This window comes from Metopolophium dirhodum, chromosome 1, assembly GCF_019925205.1.
Source record: "Metopolophium dirhodum isolate CAU chromosome 1, ASM1992520v1, whole genome shotgun sequence".
Lineage (NCBI taxonomy): Eukaryota > Metazoa > Arthropoda > Insecta > Hemiptera > Aphididae > Metopolophium > Metopolophium dirhodum.
In genome coordinates, this window is record NC_083560.1 from 77,779,561 (window position 1) to 77,797,455 (window position 17,895).

The 17,895-nt window shown below is 31.3% G+C and overlaps 1 protein-coding gene across 1 annotated transcript; it reads left to right on the plus strand.

Annotated features, from left to right (window-relative positions):
• Positions 1–2,104: 2,104 nt before the first annotated feature.
• On the plus strand, positions 2,105–13,014 carry LOC132934666 (uncharacterized). Its single transcript, XM_061000993.1, has 4 exons — positions 2,105–2,637; positions 6,759–7,449; positions 10,814–11,198; positions 12,400–13,014. The coding sequence occupies exons 1-4, from the start codon at positions 2,572–2,574 to the stop codon at positions 12,869–12,871; spliced, it is 1,614 nt and encodes a 537-aa protein (XP_060856976.1). The 5' UTR covers positions 2,105–2,571; the 3' UTR covers positions 12,872–13,014.
• The last annotated feature ends 4,881 nt before the right edge of the window (positions 13,015–17,895 follow it).

The window sequence follows — 17,895 nt, forward strand, 5'->3', positions numbered from 1 at the left end:
AAATTAAACTATAAATTCCTATCCATAGATAATTGAGTGATGGCCCGGGCGAAGACCGGGTAACTAACCTCTGCAGCTAGTATATAATAAAGAAATGTTGTCTTTATCAAGATATAATTTATATTTAACTAAATTTAGCTATTGCACAATACTGTATTAAGTATAAGTGGGTATTTCGTATGCGTATAATATATATGGAAACCAATTCGAAGGATTGTGTATTCAGTTCGAACGCTTTATTCCATGCTCGGGAATGGTCGGGATGCAATTCCGTATTTCCCAAGTTACCTGCAGTCGCCCAGTGTCGAGAAAACTAATGACCACGACCACCCTCCTCCCACCAATGGAAAAATTCCTAAACACACCACTGCATAACTATTTTGGATAAGATAATTATCGGATAAAATACTTTTCCGGCGAAATATTTTCCGTTGTTTTACTTTTGACGGTGTAAGTTGGTACGTAATATTTTCAGTGCTGCAACTAGGTTTTGTGGGGCCCTAATGCGAAATATTTTATGGGACCCCTCGCCCCTATAGCCTATACTTCTATTCCAATATAATGAAAAAAAGTTAGTGTCGCAACTTACCTTTGGTAAACCTCTAATGCAAGACAATATTTATGGCCCACACATTTTAACTTTTTTTCAAGCAGTATAGTAGTAATGTTGGTTATATTAAGAGGACATGATACTCGAATGTGTTGTTTCCGTCTTACAAGTGCGTACATAACAAATTTTACGCTCAGCAGAACACGTGTAGCTTCGTTAGTTTATAAATTAGAGCAAATTGACCTCTTATAAAATCTAAAGGTAAGATTATTATCTAGGCAATATCATGGGCATTTTAATATATTTTTATTTTAAAGTGAGTTATGAGTATTTTAAGATGTACAAACAATTTACAATTTTAAAATACTCATAACTCGCAATAATAATCTCACCTTTAGATTTTATAAGAGGTCAATTTTCTCTAATTTATAAACTAACGAAGCTACACGTGTTCTGCTGAGCGTAAAATTTGCTATGTTACCCACTTGTAAGACGGAGACAACACATGCGGGTATCAGCATTAAGTTCATCATATTTCTAAACAGATCTCCAACAGTACATCAGTTATCAGTAGTCAAGTAAATTAAAAAGTAATTAATTTATTAAACAAAATGTAATAGATATGTTCATTTTTCTCGATTTTAACACTATGTATTAAATTACAATTTAAATAACAAAATATAAACTATCAACAAATATTAGGTAGGTATACAACGATTTTATTTTAAAAAGTTATTCTTTCTAGACTTCATATTTGCAGTCATTTATCAAATTTTCAAGATCAAGTTCATTTGTCCTTAATTTTTCAACGTTAAGTACCTATACCAGTTAATCTCTCTTGTGACATTGAATTCCGAAGATAGTCTTACAACAGTTTTAATTTGGAAAATTACTTTTCAGCCGTGGTGACAGAACTAGGAAACTTAAATTTATAAAAAAATTTTAACTATATTAAATTTCACTATAAAGAGAAAAGATCATTTTCAATAATAAAAAATGTCAATTATTGAATTGTTTGAATTTTTGTTTTTTGAATAATAATAAATTTTTTTCTCTTGTTGGTGGGACCCCATTTAAATATAAAATCTGGCCAGGGAATGCAATGCATACCTTGCTTACCCTATTGTTGCGGCATTGAATATTTTTCGAACTAAATACCAATAACTAAATAACCTACGGTTCTGATGAATTGGATATTTTTCGCGCACACACACACACACACACCTACACACACGACACACACACACACCCGTGTACACACGATCAACGTCGTCCACAACATTTATGGCACGACACGAGGCGTAGTATAATAATACGATGATGAATAATAATTAACAAAAAATAAACAATCGTCGCGCGGTGTTTGCGTACGCGCGCAATAATACAGGTAGGCAGGCTCCGAGCGCACAGAAGAGAGAAACGCAGTGCGCATAGGAGGTTAGACGAAACACTTGCGTATACATTGCCGAGCGTGTAAAACCTAATAATAACGACGGCACTATGATGATTGTATAATATTATTATAGTGTGATGGGTTGCGTATTAAAATAATAATGTTTTATACGCTCGTCAAGCGTTTCCGCGCCAATATTGACACGCGCCCGGTCGGACGTCGCCGCGATCGTCGCAGGTTGTCGAAAACCGCGCGATGTTATTATGATAATATTATAATATTATAGTGCGCTGTTGCAGTTGCGGACCGCAAAACCGTCACACGATAAATAATTAACACACCGCGTGTGTAGAACAATATTTATAATAATAATCACACGAGACAAGACTACGCGGCAAGCGCTGCACGACGGATCCCGAAGGCCTACCTACCTACAATATTTTGTAGACGTCCCAAATAATATAATACATAATTATTTTATATCTATTATATTATTATCAGATACATTTATTGACAATAATTAACATAATAATATCTATTATTATTGTTGTTGTTGTTGTTGTTGTATTTTAGCACAGACGCTTGGGGCCCGTCATCGTCTCGTCTATTTGCGGTCGCCGTCGCCGAAATGTTAACGACTACCAAGCGCGCAACGATTATTGCGCTGTGGTTGGTGTGCTGTTACTACGACCAAGTGAGTGTAATGTAGTGTAGTAAAAGTGGGCATTGACAATTTAAAAAGCTCGAGTTAAGTTGAAAAGTTAATTTATTAAAACTTTTCACCTATACTCAGGTACTTAACTTACTTAGGGCCGTATTCATAGTCGAAGCTCAAGAATGAGACGTATTGCTTAACGCCTTAACCTATACTTATGACTCAAATGATATTCTTTCTTTGAAAAAATTATTACTTGTTTTTAAAGTTAGTCGAGACCTACTTCCCTTTGCTGACCAATGGGAAGTTTAAATCCGATGTCATTTTACACGTGTTTAATGAGTAAAAAAATAAAATATGTTCTATGTGACCAATAAGTCACGGTGTTTTCTTTAGATTTTATAGGAAGTGAGTTTAAGGCTCACCAATAGATAACGCTGTTGTATACATAATTTTGTAAGGAAAACATGAGTTTTGTTCAAATAATATTTATCATTTTTCTAAAAATAACTGTCGCATGAAAACCCACTGATAATCACTATAAGTCGGTGTTGTTAATATCGTAAACATCTAATGAATCATGCGTATGAAACATGATAAAATGTACGTTAAGTATTTAATTTCAGTATAATATTGTAATTTGTAACGGACTTAAAAGTCCCATTGGTCCGTTGTTGAACTAAAAATGTTGTTGATATGAAATAAACAATTATTATTACGTATAATATTTTTAATTATTTTCTTTGAAATAACTAGGTACATATTATTATAAATTTCTTTTTTATGATAGTATAACTGAATATAAATTATAGTAGCTACTGGTAATATTATAAGCTTGCTATAGTATTATCAATTAAAATAGATACAAATAGTATGATTAGGTAATATTATAATTATTTAGTCACTTTTAGTTAATTTGGTATTTATTGGTATACCTATACGCAAGGGCAAGGCTGGGCATTAATGAGTTAATAAGTTAAAAGTTAAGTTAATTTTAACTTATTAACTTAACTTACTAGTTGGGTGTTTTAATGAACTTAAATTTAACTAAACTTAGCCGCCACTACATTAAGTTAAAATCAACTCGTAATTTTTTTTTTTATTTTCCCAATCAAGTTAATTTTGAATTTTCGTATTATCTAGAGAGAATATAAAAAATATGATCAGAAATGAGATTTATTTACAAAGAAATTCGTATTTATATTTAAAGATGAAAACGAATATTATATTGTATTAATTAGGTAGATACTTATAAATATTAATATAGGGGTAACACTTTTCGCTATAAGACATCAATAGCTTACGATGCCACGAATTATATTCATAAATCATAATAGCTTAGTATCATTAGTCATTTTTATTAGTAGAATAATGATTATCATAGATTGTTTGAATAGTAATATACCTATGATTTATGAATGATGATTACTATTCAAGCGAATATCACTGATTTTATTTAATAATACCTTATAAATGCATTTATTTTTATTATTTACTTCACTTATTAATTGAAGTTAAGTTAAGTTAATGGTATTTGTGAACTTAATTTTAAATTTAATTTATGTATTAATAGGGTCTATTAACTTGATTTTAAATTAATTGAAAAAATAATAATTAACTTAACTTAACTGAGCTAAAAAATATCATTAACTTTCCTAGCCTTGCTTATACGTACGCAAAGGTTGACTAAAATGTATTAACTAGTTAATTAATTTTATAACAGATTTTATAACATAACTAGATTAATAGACTGTTGAATAAATTTTGATTTTCTTAGTTGATATAAAAATAATCCATAGAGTTAAAATTAAAAATGTCTTTGAAATTTGTAGGTTTCATGACCATATATATAGTCCAGTGGCGGCGGATCCAGGGGAAGGACACAGGGGGCATTTTAACCCTCCCCAATAGCTGTAGTTTTCCTTTGTTTTACACTGTGTTTAGCCAATTTTGGAACTTTTTGTACTTTTGCCCCCCCCCCCCCCCCACGCCCCTCCCAAAATTAGGTCCTGGATATTATACTATACCTACACAGTCAATTTTTAAATAAAAACAATCTAATAGCCTAATACTATATGTTTTATTCTGCTTATGGATAAATTAATATTATATATTGATAGACACAGAATAGGTAATCCATCAACTAATAAAAAAGTAGATTAACTTTTTTAAACTGAGTTAAGTTAATATTATTTTTTATATTAACATTCAACTTAGTGAGTTAAATGTTTTATTTATTAACTATTACCTACCCTTGCAGTATAAAACTCCTTACATTCACTTAACTTAACTTAACTTGAGTTAATTATTTTCATTAATTTGCCCAACTTTGCATTTCCATATGTTAATTATTAATTACTATAGTATAATAGAAAAACTGACGGTCCTGGGTGCAAAATAACTAAATCTGTACTTGAATTTATAAACGTTTATAAATAGATTATAGACATAATCTTCAAATTAAAAAATAGATGAAAGATGTACAATAACAAACAAATAATAAATAATAAACTAGTGATGTTTTCAACCATCTGTATAAAATAGTTGAAACTAAACATTAAAACATTAAAACTAATTTTTTTAGATCTGTTATTATTAAAAACACCATGGATATGATAATTAATATTGAATAGGTACCACGGATTGGCTTAAAAAAACAGTACCGAAATCAAGAGTGGAATATGCGCCCGAAAATATTGAGTATAGACCAAGGATAGCCAGACTTTTTTTGATTAAGATCTACTGAGGGTATATTTTTCTTTTAGGATCGACATATGTAAAAAAAATATTTTATATTAATAATAAAACAAAAGTGTAAGGTTATCTAAAGTGAGTGTTTCACATTAAATTTCTAAATAGTTTATACATGTATTAACATTATACTGTTGATGTAAAAGTGTGTTGTTTCAAATCATGACCAGTTAATTATAATCTCGGTAATAGTCGCTAACTGCTAATTAACGAAGACGCTGCTCTAAATGATCATCAGAAAGTTAAGCTCAGTACATATTCAGCTTTTTTAACTTTCATGTTATAAAATTCCATTTCACACTAACAAGTTAATCGGATATATGTATTTAATAATTAATAACTGTATCTACTAAATAACAATAGTTAATAAATTCTAACAAAGGGGATTGACTTAGAAATCGTCCAAGATCGACCGTTTGGCCACCTCTTGTATAGATGATAATCAGATAATATTATGAATTTGCAATTTTTATATTTGTTTGGAAAGTAAATGGAATTAATCGGATCCGATACAAATTTGTTTTGTGGTATCCCCGGAATAATTCTAATGCAAAATTGTACATTTTATATTACCTACATATTTTTAGTAAGTATTTAGGTACAAAAAAAATCAAATTTTTTTATAAAATAAAAGAATACTGTTTACATTATGTAGGTACAGAAATGTTATTAAAATAGGTACTATATCTAGATATCTATAGTTGCGTCTAAATTGGCGAAAAAAGAAAATAGTATACACTATACATACTCATGCGTTACTCCGACTTTATTTTTAAAAACAACACTATTGATTTGGTACCTTCCTGGTCACAAATACGGCTATAACTATAGTGTGGACATGATCCTTTTTTTCTGATAATAATCTAGTTTAAACTAAGGTCTAACCTAGCAATAGTAATCGCGTGTAAACTGACCATTTTTAGTTCAGTCTTAAATGGTTAGTAGTACAATGATTAAGTGAATTAAATCCATTCAATTTTATTTTTTCAAACTTGTGGCGATTCCTATTCTCCTAATAAAACTAAAACGGCTAGCGAAACGAATCTGGAAATGTTTTTTTAGTGCTCACTAATGATGTAGTTACTATTAAATATTAAATTATTATAGGTATATGTCCAGAAATTTGTCGAATGAATTTTGTAACAAAAAAATATTTTTCCCTACCACAAATGTTGAATCCATGTTTAAAAGAACTATACTTATTCGTATAATGTATAACAACTGAAACTGCATTAGTCTGCCAACCCAACAGTCACAGGGCTAGCCCTCTACCCCCGTATCCTATCAAAGAGTAACACCTGATCTAAATATATCCATTAATTATGACACACCCCGTATTATTTAAAACACCCCCTAAATGCACATACGCAAGGATATAATAATATATCATCATCGTTTTCGTATCGCAGGCGGCCACCAATGAACACGATCACGTGCGGACAAAGAGCTCGACACGCTTGCAGAAGACCCAAGACCTAACGTCCGGCATGCCCTTGATGACCGTGGTGGCCGGTACCGCGACCGTTAGCGGTGAAAGATCGTCGGACACCGACACCGACGCTGACGTTGACACCGATACTGATCCCGACGCTGACGCTGACACCGACACTGACACAGACACCGACACTAACACGCTCGCCATCATCAAATCGCCAAACGTGAACACTGGCAGTGGCGGTTTGCGAGATTTTTTGTTCGGGAAACCAAACAAAATTTTCAAGAGTCTCATGCGGACTAGCGTAAGAGTCGTGCAACGCGGAATGAACGCGTTCCAGGGGGTGTCAAACAAAGTGTACCACGTGGCCCGGAAACAGATCGGTGTGAAGCGTGCCAGCGGTTCTTCGTCGACATCCGCGGGTAAATCGGACGAGAGTGGCGATGGAGACCGGACACCGGCCAAGCGACAAGCGGTCGCCGAGAAAAAACCGACCGGCTTCGTCAAGAGGGTGGCCAAAATGCTCGATACAGGGATCGCGGGCATTGAACAGGTCACCGACCTAGGTGTACTGTTGGGCAATATAGGCACTCACAAGATATTGTCCAAGCTGGACGGCAAGAGCGGCAACCAGGAAATATTCAAAATGCTTATCAAATTCGTCGGTACGTACCTGTATAACGTGAGAAATAAGGTTGGAGCTCATAATATAATTGTTAATCTATATAATATATTATTATACATGAATAAATAACACTTTTTCGGTCGTACCATTAACTCCACATATACACATAGTAATGAAAAACAGAGACATAACTGGAAAGGTATTGTTGGGTAGTTTTTCCCCCCAAAAAAAAGTTGTTCACATATGGTGAGATATTGAAATTAAGGTACCTAAGTAAAATACGAAAATAAAATTACAATAGTCGCGGTGGTACCATAATATTATTATGTCGTCCAGTAAAATAAAATTATAAGAACAACAATTTTCAGGGTAAATACTTGTATAATCCGAAATATAAAAAGCAGTAACCTAACCAATTTATATAATAAAAATATATAATTATAGATGATTCCTTTTTTTTTATTCATATGTACCCCAAAGAGCAATGTCCGTTTGTAGCTTACGTATAGACTCAAAAATAAAATACACGTTTTTTTTTCATCTTATGAAACGTCCAAACGAATAAAACGTGGAGATGGACGACACTAGTATTATACTGTAATAAGAGGAATAGAATAGCAGATAGGGCAGGGGTTCTTAATATTTTATGGATTTTATAGATCACTTTATGAAAACAAGTATGAACCTACTCCACAAAAATCATTTTCAATTTCGATTGTTATTTAATATTTTATGTTAATTTAAAATATTCAAATCTACTTCGCGGATTCCCAATTAATCATCTAGAGGAACCTAGTAGTTAACTTAACCTAACATAGGTACCTAGTAACCCCTAAGCTCCTGGTCCATGGACGACCACTGGTTGGGACCCCCCCCCCCCAGTCAACGGGGGGATGACGGCCAATGGCCATTGCCTGTCTGTGACCAAGTATGGTGTCCCGTTCAATCTGATAGCTAAAATGTATATTTTCACATTAGGTTTACCTATTTGATGAGTGTATAATAATTGTTATGACCAGTTGTGTCCATCAAAATGATAAACAAAATGGTTAATGACGACTAATTTCAAGTGACTGCCATTACTCCGGAGCAATGAAATTATAACAACGTTTGTAATTAATAATTTATAATTGATATAATAATATTGTAAGTAACACTATTTATTTTAGACATAGATATGTGGGGACTGAGGAAAACAAATATAGCTGGTTGGAATACTATTTACTGATAATTTAATACAAGCTCTTAAAATATGTATTTAGGTGTGATCGGTATCACCCTGATATAGGGTAATGGTGCTTACGGGTGGGCTAGATATGATTGGACCCAGAGTCGTGTTTGACTAAGCAGAGGCCTTTTTAGAATCATAGGTCACCTACTAATCGAAATTTGGACTAACATTAAAGAAATTTCGTCAAATACATCAACGACGATACACGATTATACACGCAGATAATATTATTTTTATTATTATTATGATCGAAATAAAATAGGCAGATGGGTAACGACGGTTGTACAGTATTCGATTATTATTTCAAATTACTAATTTCCCGATTATAACCGATCTCAAACAATTGGGTTTTGATCAGGAATCGAAACCGTTTCAAATTTTAACGGTTACGGTTTCAGTTTTTGAGAACAGCTATCTACATTTTATGGTTTTGATTAAGGGTTTCAGATCGGTTTTTAAAATTTTTTGGTTTTGGTTTCGGTTTCAAAAAAAGTTTTTCAAATTTTTTGGTATCAAGAACGGTTTTTGAAAATTTAGATTTTTTTTTCTTTACCTAATAACTGTAGACTCAATTTTTATTATTTATTAACTATTAAGCGCTAAGCCTAAAGCCCTAAAATATATCCGATTTGAATAATTAGTGTACAGGTGCATACAATATAGCAAATTCATGTTCAGCTGAACTAATTTCGTCTTGTTAACTTTAATATGTTGTACCTACTTTTGCATATAACTTATGGTTGAGATCATTATTCGATTACATTAATATTTAATTTTAATTTACAATAACATCACACTATATTACAGTATAAAAAATCTCTTGTAATTGTAATTGTAATATGTAATTAATCATTAATGCTTATGAGTTATGATATTTAAATAAAATATTAATTTAAATGGATAGTAAAAAAAGTGTATTGGACCATCGAAAATATTGTTATTTCAAAAGGTTTACTGTTAAGATCAAATACACGTTTTTATTTGGTACACAAAATTCAGGGGACACACTGAGGCGGATGATAATAACTTAAGCAATTGATAACTGCGGGACGGATGATCAGTCAAATACGATACAATTGTAATAAGTAACATTAATAAAATATAATAATATTATACACAAATACTTCAAATAAAAACAATACAGACGTGCATAGCAGCATAGGGGAGAACAAATAAAAATTGTGATAATTGTATTTTAATTTTGAATCAATAAGTATAATAATATTGATAATAATAATAGGTAATAATCCCTAATAATAGGTACATGTAAATAGAAAGAAATATATTAATTATTATTTATCGTATCTTTGAGTAGGTTAGTAGTGTTTTGAGTAGTGTCTTAACTAAACACACATAAGTTAAGGGTTTTAAAAAACTAAAGTTTTCGTCTCCAAAACACATAGAAAGGATGGACAGCACCTTCAGGATCGGTATTACCTCTGTGATATTGGGTCGTAGGTCTTTTGGTTGAGTCCTTTTTGATTGATGGAAAAAAAAAATGAATAAACAAAATTGCTAAAATAAAAATGAAATTTTATACCAAACAATAAGTTAGGTACCTACATACAGGTAATGAAAAATAATTTAAGTTATTGTAACAAAATTTGGTGCTTTTAAATTACCTATATTGACATTTTGACAGTTGAAATATTGACATTTGGTCATCTAATTACATTTTATTTTATAAACACGTGTTATATAACTTATACATAGGTACGTGATTTGCGTTGAGTACTTTTTTCACTTTTTTGTAGTAAACTTAACCAAATTATTGGGTTTTTTTTTAATAGATCTTAAAAACCAATTGATAATATATGTAAATATATCATATGAGTTCGTTTTTAAGAAAGTTTATAATTTAAATTAGTGTCTGTTAATAATTTCATATTATTTATTGTCATCACTTACATTGGCAACGTAATTATTATTAAACTCCAGTGCCCAGTGATATATTTGGAAAAAAAAATAAAAGTAACTATAATTTAATATTTATTGTAATGGAGTTACTTTTTTTACTCAAAACTGACATAATTTGACCGAACAAAAGTAACTTCCCCAACACAGTCAACTAGTTTATTATCGTACATGCATATTGCATATATAATAATAATATATGATAGTGCCCATATTATATATAAAACGTGAATGAAACAGAATTTTGTTTTTTAATTAGGTTCCAAAGTTGGCAAAGGAGCCAAAGGCAGTGTGACTCAGTTCATCAATGATGTGGGTACGGTATCGACTTTCGCAGCCACAGACGACGAGGTCACCAATTCGATATCCACGATAATGGAAAGGTTTATGGGTAACCCCAAAGTGAGCGCAGCCATGGTGCGTTTGGTGCTCACCGTTTTGGACGGTAGTCCGTCCACGTCATGCTTGCTAGACCAATTGCCGTTGTCTCCCCAAGACGTGCGGATGGCGTTTGATGTGTTCGTGGGCAGCAACGGACAGATGATGTTGAAAACCATTGCGGGGCTGGTGTCAGACTTGACCACGGGACCAGATACGAAAGCGTTTTTGGAATCGGCCTTGGGCATGATGTCCATGTTCAAAAGGTATTGACTACACTATACACCGTAGTTTTATCATTAGTTTTCTTGATTCTGACATATTTTTTTGCAAATGCATAAATGTAAATATTGACGATGTATTGAATTTACATAAGCTTTAAGCATTCGTTGAATCTTTCTCCAGTGTATTGTATTTACAAAAAAATAATATGTCCAGAATTAAGTAGTGGAAAATCATAAAATTAGGTAATCATTATATATCGTGTTTGTGTTATATATATTTCACCAACTGAACCAAAAGAAAGTTGGAATAATTGTAACCCAGGTGAATTCTAGTAATAAAGCTACCTATAATATGTGAATGGTGAATATTTTCAAGATATTTTGTATTTAACACATTTTAAAAAATATCTATTTTCTTTACATTGTCTATAGTTTATATAAGTAGGTACTAACTAAATTTCAGATAATTTAAATAAAATATCGAAAATTATTAGTACCTTTATCTTATATAATATGATGTGAATCTTAAATATTTTTGATTTTTTCGGGTCTACGTTGATAACTGCACGCCCGTGTTATGATATTTCCCTGACATAATATTGATGTGGGATATAACCTATTTAATTTGTCATACAGTTATCAGCATAAAAAAGAATATAAATTAAACAAGTAGAGTAAAAAAAATGGCCAACACCTGTTTTTCAACAGAGAATTGTTTTAATTGTTTTTCTAACTATGAAAAGTTACTATGATAATATTTTAAGAAGTTATAAATTATTGATCGAATATTTCACAAGATTTTGTAACCATTTAGTAACAAAATTTAAATATGATAACTTGTTAAACGTCACCCCAGTACCAGGAATTAAAGAATAGAATTCTAAACCTTGTAAGTTACAAAAAAAGTGATCAATATTATAATTTGTCACAAATGGTTACAAAATCTAGTGAAATTTCTGTATACAATATCAGAACTTGGGATACTGGAATAACGTAGCCAACAAAATTGGTCAAAAAAATATTTTAGGTGACTAAGTCTGATTAGTCCGAAATACAGATGAGTGGGAAATTCATAAATACACTAAATACCTATTCATTGGACACGTCATTATAATATACACATTATGTTTAGACGTTTTATATACAAAATAAACCTTCACGGCCGATCGGTACAATAAACTAAAACAAAGAGGTGTTGTTCATATTATGATTACCTACTTATAGTTTTTACATTTTGTTCCAGTGACACTTCAGTACCAGCCGATGCTGGTAAACCGGAGAAGCCGACGACTATTGTTGGTTCACTGGCTAATTTCTTTATGGGCAATGACGAAAATGAAGAAGGCGATATTAAAGATGATACCACTGAAAATACTACACCACCGCCAATGATCAATAACAGAAAAAGAGGCAGCAGTGCTGATGTCAACAAAAACGTATCGAAACCATCTGCGAAAACAACAGCCAAACGTAAGCCCAACGATGACGATTGGTTTAGTAAAACCGAAACTACGATCGAATCATCAAAGAAAAAAGCCAAATCCAAATCAGACGATTGGTTTGAGACCAGTCTCGCCAAAAGCACCAACAGCAAGGTCCACAGAAGAGAGAACGTCGGTAATAAAAAAAATGAAGGCAGTAAGAAAGAAGATATCGATAATAGTGACAGCACAGGCTTTAGTGATGAATTTGAAACCAAAAACTCAAACCAATAAGAATAAAGATAGACACAATGGTCGCCAAAAAGTCAAACGCAGATGAGGACGACTTATACATAGAGGAAGATGACTATTAATAAGAGAGTTCATCCCCTTCTCAGTTTGCAGATTCACCTAAATAAATATAACTATATAGCATATCTTGACTTGTACTTCTTACTTTGCAAACAATGATAAAACATAATCCATAATATACAACAGCATCGCAATAACGTGCACCACATAATATTATTCATTATATTATATGTATACAGGCTACAGAGTGATTCATCAAGCACGCAGATCACTCTCTTTTTCATAAAGAATGCAGTTATTCAAAATCTAATATTTGAAATTTTAAAATTTATGACCATAAAATTTTTAAATTCTTGAGATTTCATAGCATTACGTGGCGGCCTGGATAGTCTATACCATAAGAAAAAAACATTGTGTTCAACCAATATCGATGCTAATAATATTCAATATTATTCAATTTCGTGAGCCAAAACAAAATTCAAGTGAGCCACTTTTTAGCAACTTATAGGGATTGAAAAAAAAACTGATTTCATCCTCCAAGTCTCAAAAAAAAATTGAATATTGACGTAACTTTTATTGAAACTGTGCCGTATTTTCTGTGACTAGCCTTAAGTAGAAATCTGATTTCACATTTATATACATATATAGATAATATGTTACTATACATAAATGGATAAATTTCCGTCTAAAATCTAGAGACTCGCCAACTACTCGACAATTTTCAATAAAAGTTATACCTATAGATTCCTTGAGACTTAGAGGGTGTTTAATGTTTATAACTTATTTTTGAACCCCTATATAATATATATTATAAAACTATAACCGTCGAAAAATTGAATCTCGGAAAGATTTATAATAAAAATTAATACAAAAGTTTATCAAACATTTTAAACTTTTCAAATAGTCACACAAATATATTTACACGAGTCACGAGTATATTGAAAGTTAGAATATTAAACTAACACCTATTGTCTGTGGTAATCACATACAACATAGGTAGGTACTTTAAACAAATAAATAGAGATATAGTTTTACCACCGTAAATAAATTACTGTATACCTATTTGATACAATTTGTTATTCTCATGACTATAGTATTATCAAAAGTATCTTTAATAGCAGGAGTGGAAAATCTATGGATGCCAAAAGCGGTATGTAACCCAAATTTCAACAGTACACAAAAATGTTTTTATAAGGTACCTACGATGTTAAGTCTTATATTTAATGAAAAGAAAAAATAGTGAATATCTATTATTTCTAAGTACCTATAGGTAATAAATAGTTAAAGATATAGGTATTATAAAATGTTTAAAATTATTGAAAACTCACTTCCAAATACATTTTGTACTTTTTAAAGTGGCTCATTCCATACAAGAGGCAATATTACCTACAACATTTTTGAAAATGTATTTTACACAATTAATTCTATTAGAACAGAGGAATAATATATTGGCCGACGATGCTATAATATGCTGCTTGTTTAATTAAAACTAAAGCAATACATAGCCACCATAATATCGTCATCTGATTTTTCCATTACAATTATACGTCACAATATACGAATATGTATCAAAAAGGTGGGTAAGAGATGTCACTCTGCTGTACAGTAGGTTACAAGTGGGTGACTGTATAATGGATGATATTAAATTTGAATTCAATGATATAATATCATTGTATAGGTACGAAAAACGATTCTAAACCGTGACGGTTTGTCAGTGTGAATATTTTATATTGTATTTATATTGTTAATATTACTTATTATTAATACAGTAGCCGTTAAGTTGAATGCATATTATAAAATTACAACAAAATAACTAAAAATCGTTATTCTTGGTTATTTATTATGTAATTTCCTCCAAATTTGAGCATAAAATAACAATATAAAAACGGTGTTTTGACATTTTTGAGATTTTTCGGTTACAGAATAACCTAACTACGTGGAATCTTGTTGTAAGTTTTCAATCCTTAGCTATAACATTTTATAAATTTTTAACTACAAAATCATTTTTTAATTTTAAATTTGATAAATTATGTAAAAAATCGAATTTTAAATACCTACTTATAAAAAAAATTGTACATAATGTATTTTTAATATTTATCAACTGCGATTGTAATAATATAATATAAGGACCACCTACTAGGACATATCAATATGAAAATTGTGCCAATATTTTGCGAGTAATTTGCGAGTATCTTTTACACAAACTACTGGAGAGTGGGCCAACCTCATGTAGCCCACCCACTTCATCCAAATTAGTTGTGATTGGTGTCAAAAGCTTTGTTGTGATTTGTGAGAATTTGCAAGCTTGGTCCCGGAATTTGCGAGTTATTCAAAGCTCAGATATGAGCTTTCAAATTTTGAAGTTCAGCCACTTACTTCACCAGATTTAGCTGAGATTGGTGTCAAATGCTTTGTTTTTATTAGCTATATAATGTTGCGTCCCAAATAAATGTCGCTCGGCTGCACAGTAGGTTACAAGTGGGTCACTGTAATGGATATGGTATTAAATTTGAATTTAATGACATGATATCATTGTACTTACTACTTTATAGCATGAAAGTTTGGGGCTTCAAAAGTGTGCAAACGTGACACAAACTGGTCTACATTAAACAGCTAAGAACATCTTGATGTGATGATGCTGAAGAGGACCGAAGATTATACACTTTGCACCAGGCTCGCTATTGATGGTGGTCTGTTTGTTTTGTTCTTTAAAAACTGCGATGGCAAATTAAGTGAAAATGATAAGTCACTTTTCGAGCAGCTACAACTACGTGTTTGCCTGTTTGAACTTGTACAAGTTTGAAAAAAACTGTGTGTTCGACTGACATTATAAATGTGCAACCCAAAGTCCAATGAATATAATAACTATCAAGATGATTGATAATTCTTCGATGATTGTCGTTTCATTGGACCTCGGGGTGGGAAGGTTCTAGAACCGTCTAGTATACTACAACATTGTCGAATCACTACGTATAACAGTGTTGAGGGAGTAAATAGTTGTGTTGTACTTATATTAATATTTAAGTAAAACGGATTCATAATAATGAATGTAACAGAAAATTTCGACATCGTGAAAGTGGCTACCGCAAAATTAATCAGACATAAATTTAATAATTATAAACGTAACGTCTTATCAAGAAGTCAAATGTGAGCGTATATACACCACCTATAAACACCCATATATTTCGTTAAAATATAACGTTCATTTATTGATCAGTTAAAAACAAATTACTTGAAAATAAAATAATAATTATTGAAACATCCCACGCACACACGATCTCGTATAGTGAATGTCGATGAATCGACCTGTGGCGGCGAGCTTTTGCTGTTTTTCTGCTCACAAAAATTGTATTTATAGGATTGCCATTGGCTACGGATAATTATTATTAAGACAATTTTGACAACTGGTGATGCTAGCCTATAATTTAACCAACAAAAAGAAATAATTGGCAACATTACACAAATTATGATAGTGTTCAAATAGTAAAAATTAAAAACAAATTTTGACTATAAATAAATTGTGTATTACATCACAATAGTTAAGAAGGTTTGTTAGATTTTTACATTTTTTTAAGTATATATAACAGTTTTTGCCATGAGTGGAACACAATATAGTAACGCAATTTAATGTACCTCGCACGAATGATTAAAATTTATTACACAAGGGAGGTTAAAAAATGTTATGGTTAAATAAAATTGCAAACATTTTGTGGAGGTCGAGTGCTCTAAAGCATTCGTGGACAAACGTGATGGGGACCCAGTCGGATACACATCACATTATATGTGGGTAGTTATCGGAATAGTTGAAACTATGGAAAGTCTGCCCCAACTCGTGGGTCAGGTGGGCCGGGGCGGATGGCCGTCGTTGTCATCATCACCGTCTTCGTCTCTATAAATGCCATACGGCTTTTTCGGACGTTTGTCACACGACAGACCTCTGCGGCAGAGCAGCGACCACAGTTTCTAAGTTTAGAGATCGTTGGACTTAGGACGTACGACGGAACGCTAGATAGCGCTATCAGATCCTGTTCGTAAGCTACTAACCGTACCAATAATTTAAGACCGTGCTACAAATACATACATTAAACTATCATATTAATTGTTATAAGATATGAATTCTTTATTGGAAGTCATAAACACTTCGATTTGAGGTATGCTAACTCTGAGCACAGGGCACTGAGCTATACCCCTTAACTAATAATAAGATATTAACACTCTCCATGTCTCAAGGAATGTATTGGTATAACTTTTTATTGAAAACTGTCCGATAGTTGCTGAGTTTACTAACTTTGATTAAACCAACACGGGTTATAATAGGTAACCAAATATAAAAATTATAAGTAAAAAATATAATGTTCAATAATAAAAATAATTATATTATATTATGTATTGTGTAACCAGTGGCAAACATTTGTACAGAAAAAAAAACTAATTTCTACTATTACTTACTACTTACCTATATTATAATATGTAACCAATGATAACCATATTTTATACCTATATACAAAATTCCATGGAAAAATGACTTTTTCTTAAAAAGTATTTGATAAATACAAATACATTCTGAAAGTATTGAAAATACTTTACAAATACCTAGTTTGTTCTATATTAAAATATTTTTTTATGTTTATCACAAATACCTACTTAAAATTATTAATAAATCTATAAATGAAATAATTAATTAATACATTCTTTAATTGATTCAAGAATTTCAGATGTTAACTACATATGAAATTGTCAAGCTAGGCACATATAAATTTTTACTATTATATTGTGTCTTCTGTATATTTGATAAATATTATAAATTTTAAATTATTATTTAAAGAGCAATTTTTAAAATATTAAAATAAGAAACATAAAAATTGGTCATTAAAATAAAACAACTTAAAACATTCATAAAAATGAACTTATGAGTAATCATTTATTACACTTTTAAATCTTAGATATAAAAAGAAAAATGTTTATGAATTTCTAACTACAAAATATTGGCACTTTGTCTCGATTTT